At 35.7% G+C, this 18,150-nt stretch overlaps 1 protein-coding gene across 1 annotated transcript in view; it reads left to right on the plus strand.

Annotated features, from left to right (window-relative positions):
• HOOK1 (hook microtubule tethering protein 1) overlaps positions 1 to 17,766 on the plus strand; it is a gene marked incomplete at both ends in the record, with an annotated part of 67,421 nt that extends 49,655 nt beyond the window's left edge. The window contains 10 exons of the mRNA XM_079697612.1: positions 1,640 to 1,727; positions 1,815 to 1,875; positions 3,529 to 3,669; positions 5,729 to 5,822; positions 9,075 to 9,109; positions 9,662 to 9,744; positions 10,358 to 10,458; positions 13,722 to 13,823; positions 15,731 to 15,799; positions 17,596 to 17,766. Of these exons, the coding sequence (XP_079553738.1) occupies positions 1,640 to 1,727; positions 1,815 to 1,875; positions 3,529 to 3,669; positions 5,729 to 5,822; positions 9,075 to 9,109; positions 9,662 to 9,744; positions 10,358 to 10,458; positions 13,722 to 13,823; positions 15,731 to 15,799; positions 17,596 to 17,766 (945 nt within the window). The remainder of the gene's footprint in view (positions 1 to 1,639; positions 1,728 to 1,814; positions 1,876 to 3,528; positions 3,670 to 5,728; positions 5,823 to 9,074; positions 9,110 to 9,661; positions 9,745 to 10,357; positions 10,459 to 13,721; positions 13,824 to 15,730; positions 15,800 to 17,595) is intronic.
• Between the last annotated feature and the right edge of the window lie 384 nt (positions 17,767 to 18,150).

An 18,150-nucleotide genomic window follows, 5' to 3' on the forward strand; every position in this document is an offset into this window, starting at 1 on the left:
TTTTCTGGGCATGCACACAACTCTCTATATAGCTGGCCTCCTGGATCTCCAGGGATATGTCAGAACTTTTCTAAGTCCTCTATGGATTTCTTGTTTCTCAGCTCTTCCTTGTAAGTTTTTGGCAAGGCTCTTGTTTGCCCTAACTGGCATCACAGCCTCCAACAGCTATAGTGAAAACAATTGCTGATGATTGTTTTTGACAAATCAATCAATGAAAAGTATGACTGGGGCTTCTCCAGGGTGCTTCTAGACAGACCATATAGTGACAGTTCTCTAAGCATGGGGCTTTTTAGGAGGAATTTCATATCCAGTCTGCCCATTCTGGTAGTGGCTAAGCTGCTGTTTTTCAAAGCTATAGAAATTGAGAGGGAATTCCCTGGTGGTACAGTGGTTAAGACTCAGTACTTTCACTGCCGTGGGCCTGAGTTCAGTCCCTCATTGGGGAACTAAGCCGTGTGGTGTGGCCAAAACAAAAAACAGGAGCAAAGCTACAAAGATTGAAAGTCTGCTGGTTTTCACGGCTACTCCAGAGTTGGGGAGAGGGTGATAGTAGTAAGGATAGTTAAAAGAACAAAAAGCTCACTGTTCTGAGATTTAGCAGAGTTTCTTTAACAAGTGCTCCTCAGATCATGACAGACCCTTGGTTAATTTTCAGAGTTCTGGAAAAGTTGATTTTGACAAATTAGCTAGTGTTTGCATTGCATTTATGAAGGAACAGATTTATAGGGGTCCTCATGCCTGACTGTAGTTATAGTTTATAGTGTTCAGAGATTCCTACGGCATCTGTGCACTCTGGCCTAAGGACCCTTGGAGTCAGGACCCTTGGACCCTAACCAATTTACTGTTAGGTTGATTTGAACCACATAATGGACTAAGTAGGGTTTTGTTTACTGATTTGAAATATAACATTTAAAATATGATTTTATGTTAAAGTACTTTTCAAGTTCTGGGAAAATCATTTAAACATGAGCCTTTTGTACAGAATGTAGAAATTTGTCATTGGCTGTCAGCTGTAAAATAAAATAGCCAATGATATGAAGTCCTAGCATGCTATCCCTAGGAAATAATGTTTTTCTACAAATTCATACTTCCAGTATGCTACTTAGAGTAATAGAAGGAAATAACAAGTCTCCAGCATCTCTTACACACCAGACTATAGTCTAGATATTAGACAAACTTTATCTCATTCGCTACTCAGAACACCTTTGCAGGGGCTTATGAATCAGTATTCTCATTTTGATGATAAAGATCTAAAGCCAAAGAGTCAATAACTTGCCTTAGATAGTATAGCTGGAAATAGTGAAACTGAATTCAGGGCGTGATCTATTTGCCTCCAAAGTCCATGTACTTTTATTACTCTACAGTTGCATATTTGTGCTCTGTTGCATAATTACATTCATTTGGTTCAAAGATAAACTATCTAATGGGGAAAATCACAAGCTTTGTGTTGTATAAAGTCTATTATTTATATGATTTATACAAGAGAAATTACCCCTTAGCACTAAAACTAAAACATTGTCATTTTTAATTAAGTAAGGAACAATTATCAAATTAAATTAAGATAAATTATTCTAAGCATAAATTAAATTGCCTGTGGGCAGAATTAAATATTTTGCTTATATAAACGATTCTTTTTTAGAGACTAATAGAACAGCTTGATACTCTGAAAGAAACAAATGAAGAGCTTCGATGTTCACAAGTACAACAGGATCACCTAAACCAAACAGGTGAATTTTGTTGCATTTAGAAAAGGTTTTTTTAATGGTAGATATACTGAAATGTTAATCTATTTTTTTGTTGCTGATGTTGTTTAGATGCATCTGCTACAAAAAGCTATGAGAATCTTGCTGCTGAGATTATGCCAGTGGAATATAGGTAAACTTGTTTTTATTAATTGATAACCCATACTTAATATTAGAAACATGATTTCTTCTTCCTTTTGTAAATTTCTAAGCCTTTAACATTTTCCATTTTATGAGTCATAGGGCTTGAAAATTACTTTGTCTCGTGCTTATGCTTTCTAAATCATATTGTTATTGCTACTATGGAAGCTTAAAAATTTACCAGAAATAAAATTTCACTTACTAGCTGAATAACATGTTCTAGTTTTTATAATACAGCCTTTATTGTGTTGAACTTAATTTTTTATCCTTAATCTCTTTGGTAACACTTTAAAATGACAGCTGTTGAGTGGACAGGAATTTCCTCTTTTAAACACTATGGAAAACCTTTTTAATACTTGGCATTCAGATCCACACTGGTGAAAAAATAGGAGAGGAGCTGTCAATTGCAGGAGGATTAAGCTGGAGTTAAATAAAATACAAATTTTAGAGGTTCCTCTTGACCTAACTTTTATTTTGGTATTTTACCGCTATGTTTACTTCTAGGTATTTGACTAATCTGGTATAAAATTTTCCTTTCCTTTTTTGTGGCAACAGTTGTATTTGTTAATTACTTCTAATTCTACTCTTTATTTAAACAGCTTTATTGAGATATAATTCACCCGTTTACAAATATACAGTTCAGTGGTTTTTAGTGGAATCACAGAGTTGTATAACCATCATCACTATCTAGTTTTAGAACATTTTCATCCTCCAGAAAAGATACCCTGTACCTATTAGCAGTCATTCCCCATTCCTGCCTCCCCTCCATTGCCAGCTCCAGGCAACCAGTAATCTACTCTGTCTCTATGGATTTGCTTGTTGTGGACATTTCATATACATGGAATCATACAATATGCGTCCTTTTGTGAGTGACTTCTTTCACTTTGCATAATGTTTATAAAGTTGTTGATTTTCAGTTTGTTCAGTTTTTTGCTGTTAAGATTGAGCTCCTTACATGCTGGGCTGGAAACTAACTTGCACTTTTTAGTTAGTAATATCCAGTGATATTAATCATTTAAAAATAGCCATTTTTTAAAGTGATGGTGCTGGCATTCAGAAGAACAAATATTGTGATTAATTGAAATTAGTTGCTTTTGGGGAATGGAATTTAGGAGGGCAGCAGGTAGGAAGCATTCCTTTTTTATTTAATACCATTCCTATCATTTGCATTTTTAAAAACATGTATGTAAACCTTTAATAAACATTTTTTCTAAAAACAAACAGTCTAGAGACACTCATATGACTGTCATTATCATAAAAGTATACTTAAAAATTTTAAGCAAACTGTAGTTTCTTAAACCTACTGCTTTTTATTTATATGTTTTCTAAGGATGTGCTATATATTACCTTTAGTTTGAATAGTTTCTAAATTATCAAAGTAAAATAATTCATATCATCTCAGAGATTTACATAATAAACATTTATTGACATATAATCTTATACCTGTACCTTTAAAAACTTACCATTTGTTTTTATGAGGCATAGTCCTACAATGCACAGTTTTTTCTTAAGAACTTTCAGAAGCTTTGGTGGCGTTTCAAAATGACAGCTATCGAGTGGACAGGAATTTTCTTTTTTAAAAAGCAAAGAGTTTTTAAAACTCTTATACTAAAAAAAATTTTTTTTAATTGCTTTTTAACATCAGGGAGGTGTTTATTCGACTGCAACATGAAAATAAGATGCTTCGATTACAGCAGGAAGGTACTGAGAACGAACGTATTGAAGAACTTCAGGAACAGCTGGAACAGAAGCACCGCAAGATGAATGAATTGGAAACTGAGCAGAGGTGACTGACACACTCCTTCATAATTGATAGTCATAGCGATTTAATTACCTAACCACAGAATCTTGATTCGCAGAAGTGGAAGATATCATTGTAGTTCAAATAATTAGGATTTGAACAAGTTTCGATTTTTGTTTTTTCATCTCTCACTACCCATTATTTTTAGCAGACTTTGTTAAAGCAAGTTGCTTATTCTTGAATTTCATTTAGATGTCTTCACAAATGACAAAAAATTAACAGATGAATAAATGACAATCTGGTTTTCAGCTGGAGTCTTGTGCATAGATGGTACATAGATTGTGGAGTCAAATTTGAATCCCACCTCTACTTAAACTGGGCAAGTTACTTAAATTCACACTTAGTGTCCTCAACTATAAATTGGAGATGACACCTATTTGCAGGTTCTTATGAAGATTACAGATAATGTGTTTAAAGCAAATGGTGTACTTACCTGATATCAATGAGGTGTTCAAAAATTATAATGTTTAAGCAAATAACGTTTATATGGTGCTTACTAGTGCCAGGCACTTTTCTAAGCACTTTTTTATATTAACTCAGTAAATTCTCACAATAACTCTATGAAGTAGTAACTATAATTATCTTTTTTATGGACAAGGAAGCTGAGGTGCAAAGTGTAACTTGCCCAAAGTTACACAGCTAGTAAGTTCTGGATCCTGCATTTGAACCCTCTGTCAATCTGACTTCAGAGTCTGTGCTCTTTAACCACTTTGCTAACCTGCCTCTTATAATAGCATACTGACAATGAAGGTATTTGGATTTATCTGACCTACCTTTATTGGATCTTAGAGACCACCAGGAATTTTAAAGACACTTGAACCTTGTCTCTCAACTTGTATGTATACTATTACATCAACTGCAGTTAAAAGAAAAATAACGTTTTAGCTTTCTGAAGAGACCATTAAATATTGCTGTTTTATATGGTTCAGTATCAGCACTGGAGATCCTAAGTTTCAGCTGTTTATATAGGAAGATAGACATGTGAATAGATAATTATTATGTGATAACTTTAATATTGGAAAAATGGAGTGTCACGATGGGCAGGTGTGTTGTGTCATATATATATGAAGAGAGAAAGTCAGACAGATAGTAACTCTCTGTCTCTCTTGCTGGTAACTTCAAAGGCAGTAACGATTAAGCAGGGTCTTTTTGTTTTTTTGACTGGAGTATAACTGCTTTACAGTGTTGTGTTAGTTTCTGCTGTACAACAGAGTGAATCAGCTATATGTATACATACATCCCCTCCCTCTTAGACCTCCCTTCCACCCCACCCCCATCCCATCCATCTTTAATGAGATTTTGCCAAGTTAAAAAGCTGCAGTATATACACTACCAAATGTAAGGTAGATAGCTAGTGGGAAGCAGCCGCATAGCACAGGGAGATCAGATCAGTGCTTTGTGACCGCCTGGACGGGTGGGATAGGGAGGGTGGGAGGGAGGGAGACGCAAGAGGGAAGGGATATGGGAACAGATGTATATGTATAACTGATTCACTTTGTTATAAAGCAGAAACTAATACACCATTGTGAAGCAATTATACTCCAATAAAGTAAAAAAAAAAAAAAAAGCTGCAGTAGTTGCTAGTGCCAATCTCTTTAGTTGAAATAAAAGTCATGAAGAAATGGTTGGAAAATGGTGGCCTTCCTCTTCTCCCAACACCCTGTGAAATCTGAAACAAGAAATGGAAACCTAATTTCCATTCATTAAAAATACAACTGAAGGAAAACTGAGCTAGTTTTCTGATTTTTATACCAGTGAGTACAGTGCAGAAATGTTATGCTTTACCACTGACTCATTAAGAACCTTAAATTTTTAAATGTGGGCATATATGCTTTTAGGATAAAAATGTCTTTTTTTAAAGAATATTTCCTTGAAAGTAGGCTACTATACCATATATCATACCTAGCCACAGATAATTGTTCAGCTTTGGTGATTGCTATTAAATGTATACTTTATGAGTTAAATTGCATAAATGTACCTTTATAGATCCTTAACTACTTTGACTTTCAGTACAAATAAACACATGTGATTCATCTTATAATAGGCTGAGCAAAGAACAAATTCGAGAATTGCAGCAGCAGATTGAGGACCTCCAGAAGTCTTTGCAAGAACAAGGCTCCAAGTCTGAAGGAGAAAGTGTAAGTAACTTAAAAGTTATGATAGGGCTTCCCTGGTGGCACAGTGGTTGAGAGTCTGCCTGCCGATGCAGGGGATACGGGTTTGTGCCCCGGTCTGGGGAGATCCCACATGCCACGGAGCGGCTGGGCCCGTGTGCCATGGCTGCCGAGCTTGCGTGTCCGGAGCCTGTGCTCCGCAATGGGAGAGGCCACAACAGTGAGAGGCCTGCGATGCCCCCCCCCAAAAAAAAAAGTTATGATAATTCTGTTATGTATGGACTCTGTAATAGGTCCTGATGTCCAAAATTAATCTTGTATTTGAAAGTGCTACCCTTATCATTGGGGGTGCCCTTAAATACCGTATATATGTGCATAACAGATGCAGTGATTTTGCCAACTTGGAGCCTATAAATTGATCATATGGATGGGAAGGTGATTTCTATCTGCCCTACTTCAACAGCTACCCTTAAGTTCGTGGTAATTCCTGATTGGGAGCATGCTACAATTGAGGCCTTCACAGTTTTGCTGGGATCCCAACAGGACTGTCCTGAGAAAACCCTAGTGAGAGTAATCTGCAGTCAGAATAGAGGAAAAGAGAGAATGAGAAAGTGATTTCTACCAAAAGGACATTCAAGAAGTTGGTCACATCAACCTCCAAAGGACAGAAATCTTAAAGCAGTCTTGAAGTACATCACCCCTTATTTCTTCCCTCCTTTCATACAGACTCATGGCCTTGCCATTTCTCACGGTTTTTGATGGCAAATAATTGTGAGGGCAGAGGTAAGAGGACTTAAAGAAGATCAAACAGCCTAAATCTGAATAGAACTAGTGATGTTTATATAGTTCAATCTCTATATACAGAGAGGAGAAGAAGTAATAATTGAGGGAAGAATGTATTTAACTAAAACAACAACAAAAAGATAGGGCTGATGTCATACTTGACACATTGGACCTGTCTTCAAGACCACACAAGTATTACAGCAAATATTTTCCTCTGTTTCCATTGGGAAGTGTGACAGAAACTGAATATCTGCCCTTGATTCTTTTGCACTTGCCATCCTATTTTCATGCTTTTCAGTATAGACTAAATCCTTCCTTAATCTAGTGCCCCTTGTACTTCTTTTATAGCCTAGCATTTAAGCTAAAATTAGGACTCAGGGCCATATTCTTGTTAACATCCCTTGTAAGAAGGTGTGTTTCTGTTGTGTTAGCAACCTGTGTAGCTCATTCTCAGTCTGGACTTGCAACTAGCAAACTCACAGAATGAGAGCAAAGCACAGGTGGGCTGGCCTACAGGCCATTCTTTCCTCTTCTTTTCTGCAACAACTTGCATCTCAAACAGTCCCCCAAGAGAATTATTTGATGAAAGTTTGGCATTTGGAAAACATAAATAGACTTTGTAAAATGGTATGGACGAGCAGAGATTTTTTTGAACGAATATATGAGAGAGAAAATGAACAACATTGAAATGGGAGTTGGATCCATAAACTCAAATTGAAGAACTGCTTTCTTTCTCCACAAAGACTTCAAAATACTAAATGGGCTTTGTGCCAATAGCTCCTCAGTGGGCTATGCTATTGGGAGTCTAGGAAACAAAATGAAGGACAAAATGTTCATTTCAACAAAAAGCCCTTTTTATTGACTATAACATAGATACAAAAAAGTGTGTTGTGTATGTGCATTGTGTATGTGTGTGTGTGCATACTTCCTAGCTCTGCTCATGGAAAAGGCTTAGAAACAATGATCACAATAAGCATGCTTGAAACTCAGCGGGACCCTGTAGGGCCCTTCTGGGTACAAAAGTCTTTCTCTGTCTCCCATTTCATGTTTTAAGGAAAAAGGCTTTGGCCTCAGGCCTTACTGAGTTCTAAAGGGCAGATTCAAACAGTTACTAATTAGGGAAGGGAGGGAATGCAGAAACAGAGGAGGAGCAGTCAAGAAACTACAGTGCAGATGAAGCATGGTCCTGGTTCCTCCTCAAAGGATATACAGAACAATAGATCTCTGAGTTCTTCTACAGGAACTAAGATCCCCACCCAGGTGGAGGATGGTAACTTCAGGCTGAGCACACGATTTCTAGAGCACTGCCCTGTACCTCACCACCAACCAATCAGAGAAAGGTCATGCACCCTGCAGCCCTGCCTCAAAATTTTGCCTATAAAAACTCTTCCCTGAAAACCATCAGGGAGTTCAGGCTTTTTGAGCATAAGCTGCCCATTCTCCTTGCTTGGCCCTTCCATAAAACTTTTTCTGTTCCAAAAAAAAAAAAACAAAAAAAACATAGGGCTAGATGTGTGTTAGATATTGATTGGATAGAATGTTAGGTAACTATACTTGTATTGATGAGGGAGAGTAAATAAAGAGATGAAAAGGAAGATTGAAAGGGTTGAGTTTCCTTTCTGTCTTTTATATGCTTTATATGATTTTCTCTTTTTTCCCTGGGGGCTTGGAAAATAGAAATCATCTCATGCATGGCGGCATCTCATATGTGCATATATACGGTATTGTAACCTCTCTAATACAAATTTTTAAAGCCACATTAAAAAATATTTTTAAATGGGGTCATTTGGGGGTAGTACATTTTGAATTGCAGTGTTTTAAGGATTTTAAATTTATCTTTTTTAAAAAATTTATTGGTGTCTAAATTACATTTTAGATTATATATTTTAAACTCTTCAAACTATTTGGTAGATGATACAGAACTAGTATTGCAATCTAAATTCCTGTTCTTTTAAAGAGGAAATTTTCTGTTTTAAATTTTATTTTTTAACAAATCCAATGGCTTCATTTTGATGTTAATATTGAACGTGCTTGCATTTATAAAGTTTTATTATAGAAATAATTATTTTTGTTCATTAAGTCTATTCTTTAGTGAAAGTCTAAAATCTTAAAATTTGTGTTTTAGATGGATGATTCTTTAGGAGTTTAAATGTTTGATACTCCTCAATATATCACATGCAGCTTGCATTTTCTATTTTCCATCGAGTTCAAATTTTATTTTCATTGTATTCAAAAATACGAAGTATTTTTCTTTCTGCTATTATACTTACTCTTCCTAATTTAATTTCCTATTATCTTTCCCTTTCTTCTTTGAAGTAAGAATATACCTAAAATTTTCTGTTTTTAAAAGTATGTTATTAGAAATACAAATTTTTAAAACATTTATAATTTTATATAGTATCCCTTCAAAAGGAGGTAAAGAGATTTTGATGTCTGAAAAACTTTCCTTTGTCACAATAGTTATCTTACAACAACTTTTTCTAATTTTTATAGTCCAGCAAACTAAAGCAGAAGTTGGAAGCTCATATGTAAGTAAAACTGATATTCATTTCAAATATGAGAGGGGAAGGGTTTTAAAAGCTTCTGAAGTTATTAATATCCTTTTCTGATTTTGTTTATTAAAAGTAAAAACCCTGATGCCAATTCAGTGTTCACCACTGCTACCAAAAGTGAAAAGAAGAACATGGTAAAAGGGTCAGCCTACCTGCTCATGATCCCAAACTCCTACATTTTTTAATCGCTAGTGTCATTTGAAGAGTTTATAAAGCAGACAACTGTCAGAACTAGATTATGTGGAAGTGTGGGATGTTGAACCTATAAAATATTTACTTTAACTTTCTTAGAAAGCAAGGGTGTCCAGGAAAACTGTAAAATTTTTGGCACCCACCATGTGTCAGGCAGTTTACATCCTCATAACCAACCCCTAGAATATTTGGCAGGTATTATTCCCATTTCACAGATGAAGAAACTAAGGATCATAAAGTGACTTGCCCACAGTCCACAAATGTTATGTGGCAGAAACCAGTTTTCATTCTTAGGTCTGTTTGGATTCAAAGCCCCATGCTCTTTCCACTACTTAGGGAAAAACTAACGGAAGTCCATGAAGAATTACAGAAGAAACAAGAGCTCATTGAAGACCTCCAGCCAGATGTAAACCAGAATGGTAGGTATTTGTAAAAACCTGGATCAGACTTTATGTAAAGACTTGACTTTTTTAGTTGAAGGATGCAAGAACCGTGTATATAAGTCTTCAGGCAATGCAGATACATACATTGCAAATAAGAATCATAGTAATTTTTAGTGATTTAAGTAATTAATAAATGATCATATCCTAAAGCAAAAAAAAGAGGTAAATCTTATAAAATGACCTGACTGATATATGAGTATCAAACATTGTAAAATATAATAAAATTAATACTATGGAAGTATAAATAAAATAATCAGATTAAAATGAACTTCAAACATGTAGAAAGAATGCTTTATTTTGTGATGGTTGTGCTTACATTGTAAGGTGTATTTGCTCAATGAAATACTTGATAGAAGGGAGAAAAATAACTCAGTAAAGCAGGTTAGAGATATTTTTTAAGAAAAAATAATACAAAATGATCGGGGATGTATTGGGTGTAGTTCCAAAGTTTTAGATAAGAATTGACTATAAAGAAGAAATAAAATGTTTCTTTTCTAAATTCTCATTATCAGTCTTTAGAAAATATAATTTTTTATGTGAGGAGGGAGTATTTTAAATTGCTCATGTTTCATTTTCTTTTCAATAACAGTACAAAAGATCAACGAACTTGAAGCTGCTCTTCAGAAGAAAGATGAAGATATGAAAGCAATGGAGGAAAGATACAAAATGTACTTAGAGAAAGCAAGAAATGTGAGTGGCTTATCTTTCAGGGATTTAGTCTTTGTGACTTGGGTTCTAATTGGGCCTATCCCACCTCTTCTTGGATCTATGTTACATCACTTTGCTCCCCACTACCCTGCCTTGCCAGTCAGATTCCTGGTGCGTCTCCACCTCAGTCCTCATGTTCTTTCCCTCTCACTCATCAGCATCAGAAAATACTACTCATGGCTTCATAGGGACAGTTAAATGTTGATTGTAGTGACCTCATATAGAGAAAATGACTACTGTAAGGTACGTAATCTTTAGCTCTTACAGTGAACATTTGCCTTTGTGAAAATTGAGCTTTGCAAACTTGTTTAAATTGTTTTAGCATTAAGTCTGTATTAGACAGTTAAAGATCAGTCTAAATGTTCACCAGACTAATTATTCTTTTCCTTGTTTCATACTTTTTCTTAAATATCTGTAAGTACTGTTCTCATAAAATCTTTTATTTCCATGAATATATTTTCCTAATTATCTGTAAGTATTCTCAAAGAATGTTAATGTGCCCTTTTATAGTTACTGAATAAAAGAAGAGAATTTTATGACAGAGCCTTAAAATACTACTAACATATCTCCCTTGTTATGTTTAAGTTTTTTATTTATTAAGGTGTAAATAGTACCTGCAGCAACAGGTACGCCCAAGATCTCAAGGCTTAGCAAGATAGAAGTTCCCTTCTTTTTTTTTTTTTTTTTTTTTGGCGGCACGCGGGCCTCTCTCACTGATGTGGCCTCTCCCGTTGCGGACGGAGCACAGACTCTGAACGCGCAGGCTCAGCGACCATGGCTCATGGGCCAGCTGTTCCGTGGCATGTGGGATCTTCCCGGACCGGGGCACAAACCCGTGTCCCCTGCATCGGCAGGCGGACTCTCAACCACTGCACCACCAGGGAAGCCCAGCAGTTTCCTTCTTGATCACACAAAGTTCAGTCGTCAGTGTGGGAGGGGCCGTACTCTATGCAGTCATTCAGAGCCCCCGACTGACGAAGGGTCAGCCTTCTTCACTAAGGGGTTCTCAGATTCACTCGATGTTGTCCAGCTACAGAGGAGGGAAGACAAGCCGAGATGGTATGGGACATACGTAATGGATCAGGCGTAGATCTCTTCCCTCGCATTTCAGTGGGCAGAACTCAGGCAGGTGGCTGCACCCAACTTCAGGAGGCCGACTTGCTCAACATCCGGGCAGTCTGCCATAGTTCAGTGTCTCTGTTACAAATGTGTAAATGCGGGCTTCCCTGGTGGCGCAGTGGTTGAGAGTCCGCCTGCCGATGCAGGGGACATGGGTTCGTGCCCCGGTCCAGGAAGATCCCACATGCCACGGAGCGGCTGGGCCCGTGAGCCGTGGCCGCTGAGCCTGCGCGTCTGGAGCCTGTGCTCTGCAAGGGGAGAGGCCACAACAGTGAGAGGCCCGCGTACCACAAAAACAAACAAACAAACAAACAAAAACAAAAAAAACAAATGTGTAAATGCTTTCAGTACAAAATTTATTGAAAGGTTCCCAGAGACAACTGTTAACAGTGCATTTTTTTTCAGTGCCTATTATCTCCGTGATTGTTTACCATTAACACACCCAACACCCAATTTGTATGATCGTATCACATATGATTTTGATCGTGTGATTTGTATTTTTAAACTTAATGTCCTCATGTTATATAAATGTAGCTTCATATTTATCGAGCACCTATTATGGTAAGCACTGGGAATACAGCAGCAAACAATACACTTGTGTATGGAGCAGACTGCAAAATTAAAGAGTTAGCTACATAATATTCTTTCAGTTGAGTAGATATATCATTATTTACTAAGTCAACATCCTATTGTTGGAAATAGTTTGTTTCCATGTCTTTTTCTTTTTTGCTCCTAGAAATAAGGCTACAGGAAACATATTTATACAGAAAGTTTCCCCTTATTTTAGTTTATTATGTTAATCTTGTTCCTAGATTAATGCATCAGACAAAGTTATTGGGTCAAAGGATAAGAACATTTTTAAGATGCTTGACATGTATTTCTACATGATATTCTAAAAGTATTGTAACTAATTAGACAAAGCAATGACAATGAATACTGTATTCTTGCCATCATCAAATATTATCATTTAAAAAATAGTTGCTTTTTTGGTAAACATGATTTCATTTTTTACCCTTACACTATTTCAGGGGAGAGGTTAAAATAGTAACATATGTACATGATAGAAAGCTCAGAAAATATAGAAAAGTCACAACCATACTTTCTATCACTTAGAGGCAACGAATTTTTATGTGTTCTTTGTAATTACAGTATGATTTAAAAACTAATGTGTCTGCTTTTACAATGTGTGCTTCATAAGGGGAGGTACTTCATAAGAGTCAGTTGCCCTTACTCTGGCAAACTGCTGCAGCCCCATCTGCCACAGTGCCTGCCATGTTTAGCAGTGAATCGTTTTGAAAGAACCACAGTAATGTTTAGAGATATTACTTTCTAGTCTTTTTTCTTTACCTCTATAAACATAGATGAAATTTTCTTGTCATTAAATTTTAAGTCTTTTAAAATATATTTGTAATTAGGTGATACAGATGACCTTATTATTGGAAACTTGTTTTGCTTGTAATTTATACCTAATATTTCTGAGTTGATTTGCTACCATACTGCTGACTACATAGTTTAGTTCAGTCTCTGAACAACATTCTGATCAAACTTTGTTTTTGCTCACATTTGGTAATTTACATGGATATGATTGAATACTCTAGAATTTGCAGACAAAATCATCAATGTCTATTATATTTATCTTATATATTGAATTACACCTAACTAGATAATGGTAGTAAAAGATTGTTGCTAAGAATTTTTTTGTGTTAGTTACTCCTACTTTGTACAGTTAGCAAGTTCCCATATAACTATTGAATTCATTTTAATTAATTTAAAAAAATGTTTTAATTTATCTGATTCAAGTTAAAGGTAGAAAAGGGTTATTTCAAGACCTCAGTGCTCAAAGCTTGATAAGGCTAAGTAACTATTTCTGAGTACTGAGCCTGGAGAAGGATATTTGATTTGGGGATGGGTATCTTCCCATTTTTGTACTGAATTTTTATAACATTTCTAGTCTGTAGAGTGTTATTTCTGTTACTCAAATTAGAATGTAAAACAAGTTATAGTTAGCTCCTGGATCACTTTCTGGATAATGTTCCACTTTACACAGATTTTACATGCTGTGTTCTTATTTCAGTATTTGATAAGATAAAGTGAACGTAAGAGATTTGTTTTTTTCCTTTAAACAGGTAATAAAAACTTTAGACCCCAAATTAAATCCAGCATCAGCTGAAATTATGCTACTTAGAAAGCAGTTGGCAGAGAAAGAGAGAAGAATTGAGATTCTGGAGGTAAAACTTCCATATTCATATATCTCCTCTTAATTATTCTGTCAATATATAATTAACTGCTGTCAATATTTGCCATTAATGATCAAATTTCACAAGAATTTAGAAGTTAGGAGTGTCATGTTTTAGCACTCAGTATGCTTATTAAAAAGCATCTCACAAGCCCACAAATGGGCCTCTACAAGTTTATGTATCTTGCTCCATTGTATGTCTCTCCCTCTGTAACAGCGAATCATATAGATAGCCCTTCTTTCTAGTAGAGTCCTGCCATCATGCTCCTTTTAATATTATGTGGATAAGAGTTCATTAAAAAAAAAACAAACAACAAAGCTCACCTTTTTAAAAAGGTACTATACTCAGTTAACCAGATTCTTCTTTACTTTTCTTCTCCCAATAAATCAACTAGGAAGGTTATGTTTCAGGGGAATACACTATATTCATTTACCATTTTCTTCATATTATTTCTGAGCCAGTAGATAGAGACTGTGGTGGAAATAATTTATTTAAAGCTTTAAAGACTTTAATATACAGAGTACACACCAGCCTTATGGTGCACTTGCTGTAAGTGCTTGTCCAGGCCATGTCAAGTGTTGTAAAAAATCACTGGATAGAAGTGTCTCTCTGAAGAAATACTATTCATTCTTCAGGATCCAGCTCCAGTATCTCCCATTTATAAAGCTCTCCTTATATATCTTAGGCAAAGTTAGTTGTCTCTTTATAGTGACTCCATGTGCTTTGAACTCATGAATTCATCCCACAATAGCATTTTTCTTTATGGCATGTGTCAGAGTGTCTTGAGGGCAGAGGCTGTATCATATCTCTGTACCCCCACAGCATTAAATATCACATAAATCAGAAGCCAAGGTTACAGCTTTACTGTTAACTTGTCTTAAAGTTATCACTCCTCTCTGGTCCTCAGTCTCCTCGTCTGTAAAATAATGAGACTTGAACTGAATAATCTATGAACTCTAAGTTGCTTTGAATATTCACTTCCCAGTGAAAGCCAATGAGAATGTGCACCAGTGTTGATACTTGAAATATAGCTCCCTTACAAGTGTGATGACAAAATGGTGCCTCTAATATAGGGCTGTGAGGAAAATCTTCAGTTAAGTCACAGCATATGGGCCTTTAATTTATGTGTATTTATCTGTACACACACTGCAAAAAGTAAAAAGGAGAAAACTAATGTTTATAGCAGAGGTTATTCTGTCTGCATCCTTCTCGGGCAGTCTCTGTCTGGAGTGGATGTGAGCAAGAAGATGGGCATCTTACCTCCTTTGTTTCCTGTATGCTTTTCGTACCATGAGCATCTTGCTGTAGGAACATTCAAATGTTTTAAATTCCAGCTATATCTGGCGCTCCACAACATGTACAAAATCAGCTGTATTAGAGTAATTAAGAAATGAACGTCAGTCTCTAGGGTGGCACGCAGATAGGGCCCTGGGCAGTGTAGCATACAGTCACCAAGGACTGAGAGAGAACAATTCGTGCTAAGCTTTACAGGAAATTTTGAAGGATTTTCTGGGGTATTTTTCCCCACATCTTTTTTCTCCTTAGTTTTGACTCTCCGCAGATGCAGCTTTGTTTTGTCACCTAAGCCAGTTGTTACTTTTTTCTCTAGATATAGGGGACAGTAGCATAAGAATCACTCGTTTCTTGTTTGTTATTGTTTAATATCTGTTCTACCAGTACAATTCCTAAAATAAAGATTTATTAGTCACAATCTTATTCTTTCCTAAAGGTGCTGGGCATGCATTTCCCATGATTCAGCTTTACAATTTGTATACTTTCTGTGCCTCACAGTGCATTCTTCACATTCTCTTGATCATGGGCATAGTGAAAAAAATATTCCATTTTCAGTAATTTGGTTTTATTTCTGGGATTTTAATAGTCCTCATATCTTTTTCCAGAGTGAATGTAAAGTAGCAAAATTCCGTGATTATGAAGAAAAACTCATTGTTTCTGCCTGGTATAATAAGGTGAGTTGAAATTTAGCCAGTGAATCTATGTTTAGAACAGTGTTTATCAAACATTTTGACCATGAACCACAGAAGGAAATATACTTTATACCACAAATTAGTGTGTGTTCATGTTTCTGTATAACTGAACAAAATTACCTTGACTGTGTGTGTTACACTCAGGTGTTTTCTATTATATTCTCGTTTTTTTTTAAATGTTGGTCATAATCCAAATTTACTTTATATTTTAATATTTTTAGTTGATTTTGACTTTTTCGAAACCACTAAATTGATTTCATGACTCACCAACCTTTAAGTTAATGCACATGAAGCACTCATATAGTTCTTAAACATTTTTTAAATCGCCTTATTTGAGCTAAAACGTTTAATTTGTGCTTCATAAAGGGTTTCTGTAGAATTACGGATATCTGTATAATGCAAAATTAAGTGCTTCTAGTACTCAGCATGTATTTTAACATCCCTAAAGCCTCTCAGTGTATCCTTTATTGTATTTTCTTTTTTTTTATCCAGAGACTGCTCTTTAAGAATTGTCTATCTGTCCTAACACGGAGAAAATAGTATAAAATAATTTGGTATATTTTATTTTGTCATCCTTAGTATGGTGGGATGTTTTCAAGAGTAGCATTTCCTGATGTATATGGTTCTTTTGAGTATTCTAATCAGCTAGCATAGATAATAACACAGCCATTATCTACCTTAGCTGCCATTTATTTAGTATGAGAGAATATCAGTTTATAGACTCTCCACATGTGAAGCCTGTGCTTCACCATGAAGAACTGGTTCTCCATCCTTAAACATGCCTTTTTCTTTCATGTCATCATACTTTTTGTCTGTGCTTTCTCCCTCCCTTCTCTATTTGGTGAAGTCTGGCTTAATTTAGCAAGACCTTGAAGGAGATTGTGTGAGGTGTCCCCAGAACCTTCCTTCATGGGTTAGCCATCCTGGTTAAGATTAGGGACAATGTATTATTTTCCTTGTTGTTCTGTGGCCTCTTGATACATAAATCATCAAAGATATTAGAGCCAAATAATGCATTATTTAATCATTTTTCAACCCATATTTTTTGAGCATTTACAATATTGTTGTCTATTGTACTAGTTACCAGTGAAGCTACGTTCAGTAAAATCGCTTTATGTGATCTAGTGAGAGAGGAGTAGTGACTTTTTCCCTTAGTAAGAAACCCAATAGCCACAACTACAATAATTTGTCATGTACTGATATATAGCTAGACCATAGTAAATTTGAACTATTCTGTGATTCTCAAACTTTAGCATGCATCAGAAGACTTGTTAAAACACAAACTATTGGACTTACCTGCAGAGCTTCTTATTCAGTAGGTCTGGGTGGAATCCACAGGTATAATTTGCACTTTAAAATTTTCAGTTGTGCAAACGTTAATCCAGGGACCACACTTCAAGAACCATTGATCCTAAGCTTTTCTCTTGTGCTGTGTCTGCTCATAATGGCTGGAGTAATGGCCCCAACACAAAAATTTGCCTTGGGACTTTTTTCTGTTGTTATAATTAAGCTTAATTCTAGAGCATTATTTTAAGCTACTGTTTTTAACAATTTCAAATTTAATGGGTCAAAATAGAGAAACAGGGATTTATGCCTTTGTTTTCTCCTTTCTTACTGGCATTATCACGTGCAGTGTAGCTCCTGAACCCTTAATTTTTCTATACCTATGAGGAAAACACCAGCTTTATAGAATTGTTTTGAGGATTAAATGACTTTATATATGTGGAAAGCACTTTGCAAACTCTACATAGTCATGTTATTTGTTTATTTTTGTTCAGAGTCTAGCATTCCAGAAATTAGGGATGGAATCTAGACTCGTGAGCGGCAGTGGTGCTTACAAAGACACGGGGGCTTGTGCTCCTGCCCGGTCTTTCCTAGCACAGCAGCGGCACATCACCAGCACCAGAAGAAATCTCTCTGTTAAAGTTCCTGCTACGACATCTGATTAAACTGCAAAAGAAAACATAAACAGAAGTGCCCTTAAAATATTTTGTATCTTTCAACTAACTACCAGGTTGGAAAAGTAGTGTATGATTCTGGATATCAGCTATTTTAAAATCAAAATGCATAAAATTAGTCTTGCCAGCTGATTTTGAAAAAAAATGTGGAATTAGCTATCTGGGGAAGCACGTGTGACTAACTGGAAGATATAATAAGGCAAATATCTCAAACATTTGTCTTTTGAGAGTATTATATTATTTCAAATTTGACTTTGTATATTTTAGATTTTCAGTTGTACCAGTAACTAATTTGCAATGTGTAATCGGTAATATGTAATCTAAAAATACATCTATTTTAGTGTTTCGGTACATATAAAAATAGTTGTGAAAAAA

Source organism: Hyperoodon ampullatus, assembly GCF_949752795.1.
Source record: "Hyperoodon ampullatus genome assembly, chromosome: 2".
NCBI lineage: Eukaryota > Metazoa > Chordata > Mammalia > Artiodactyla > Ziphiidae > Hyperoodon > Hyperoodon ampullatus.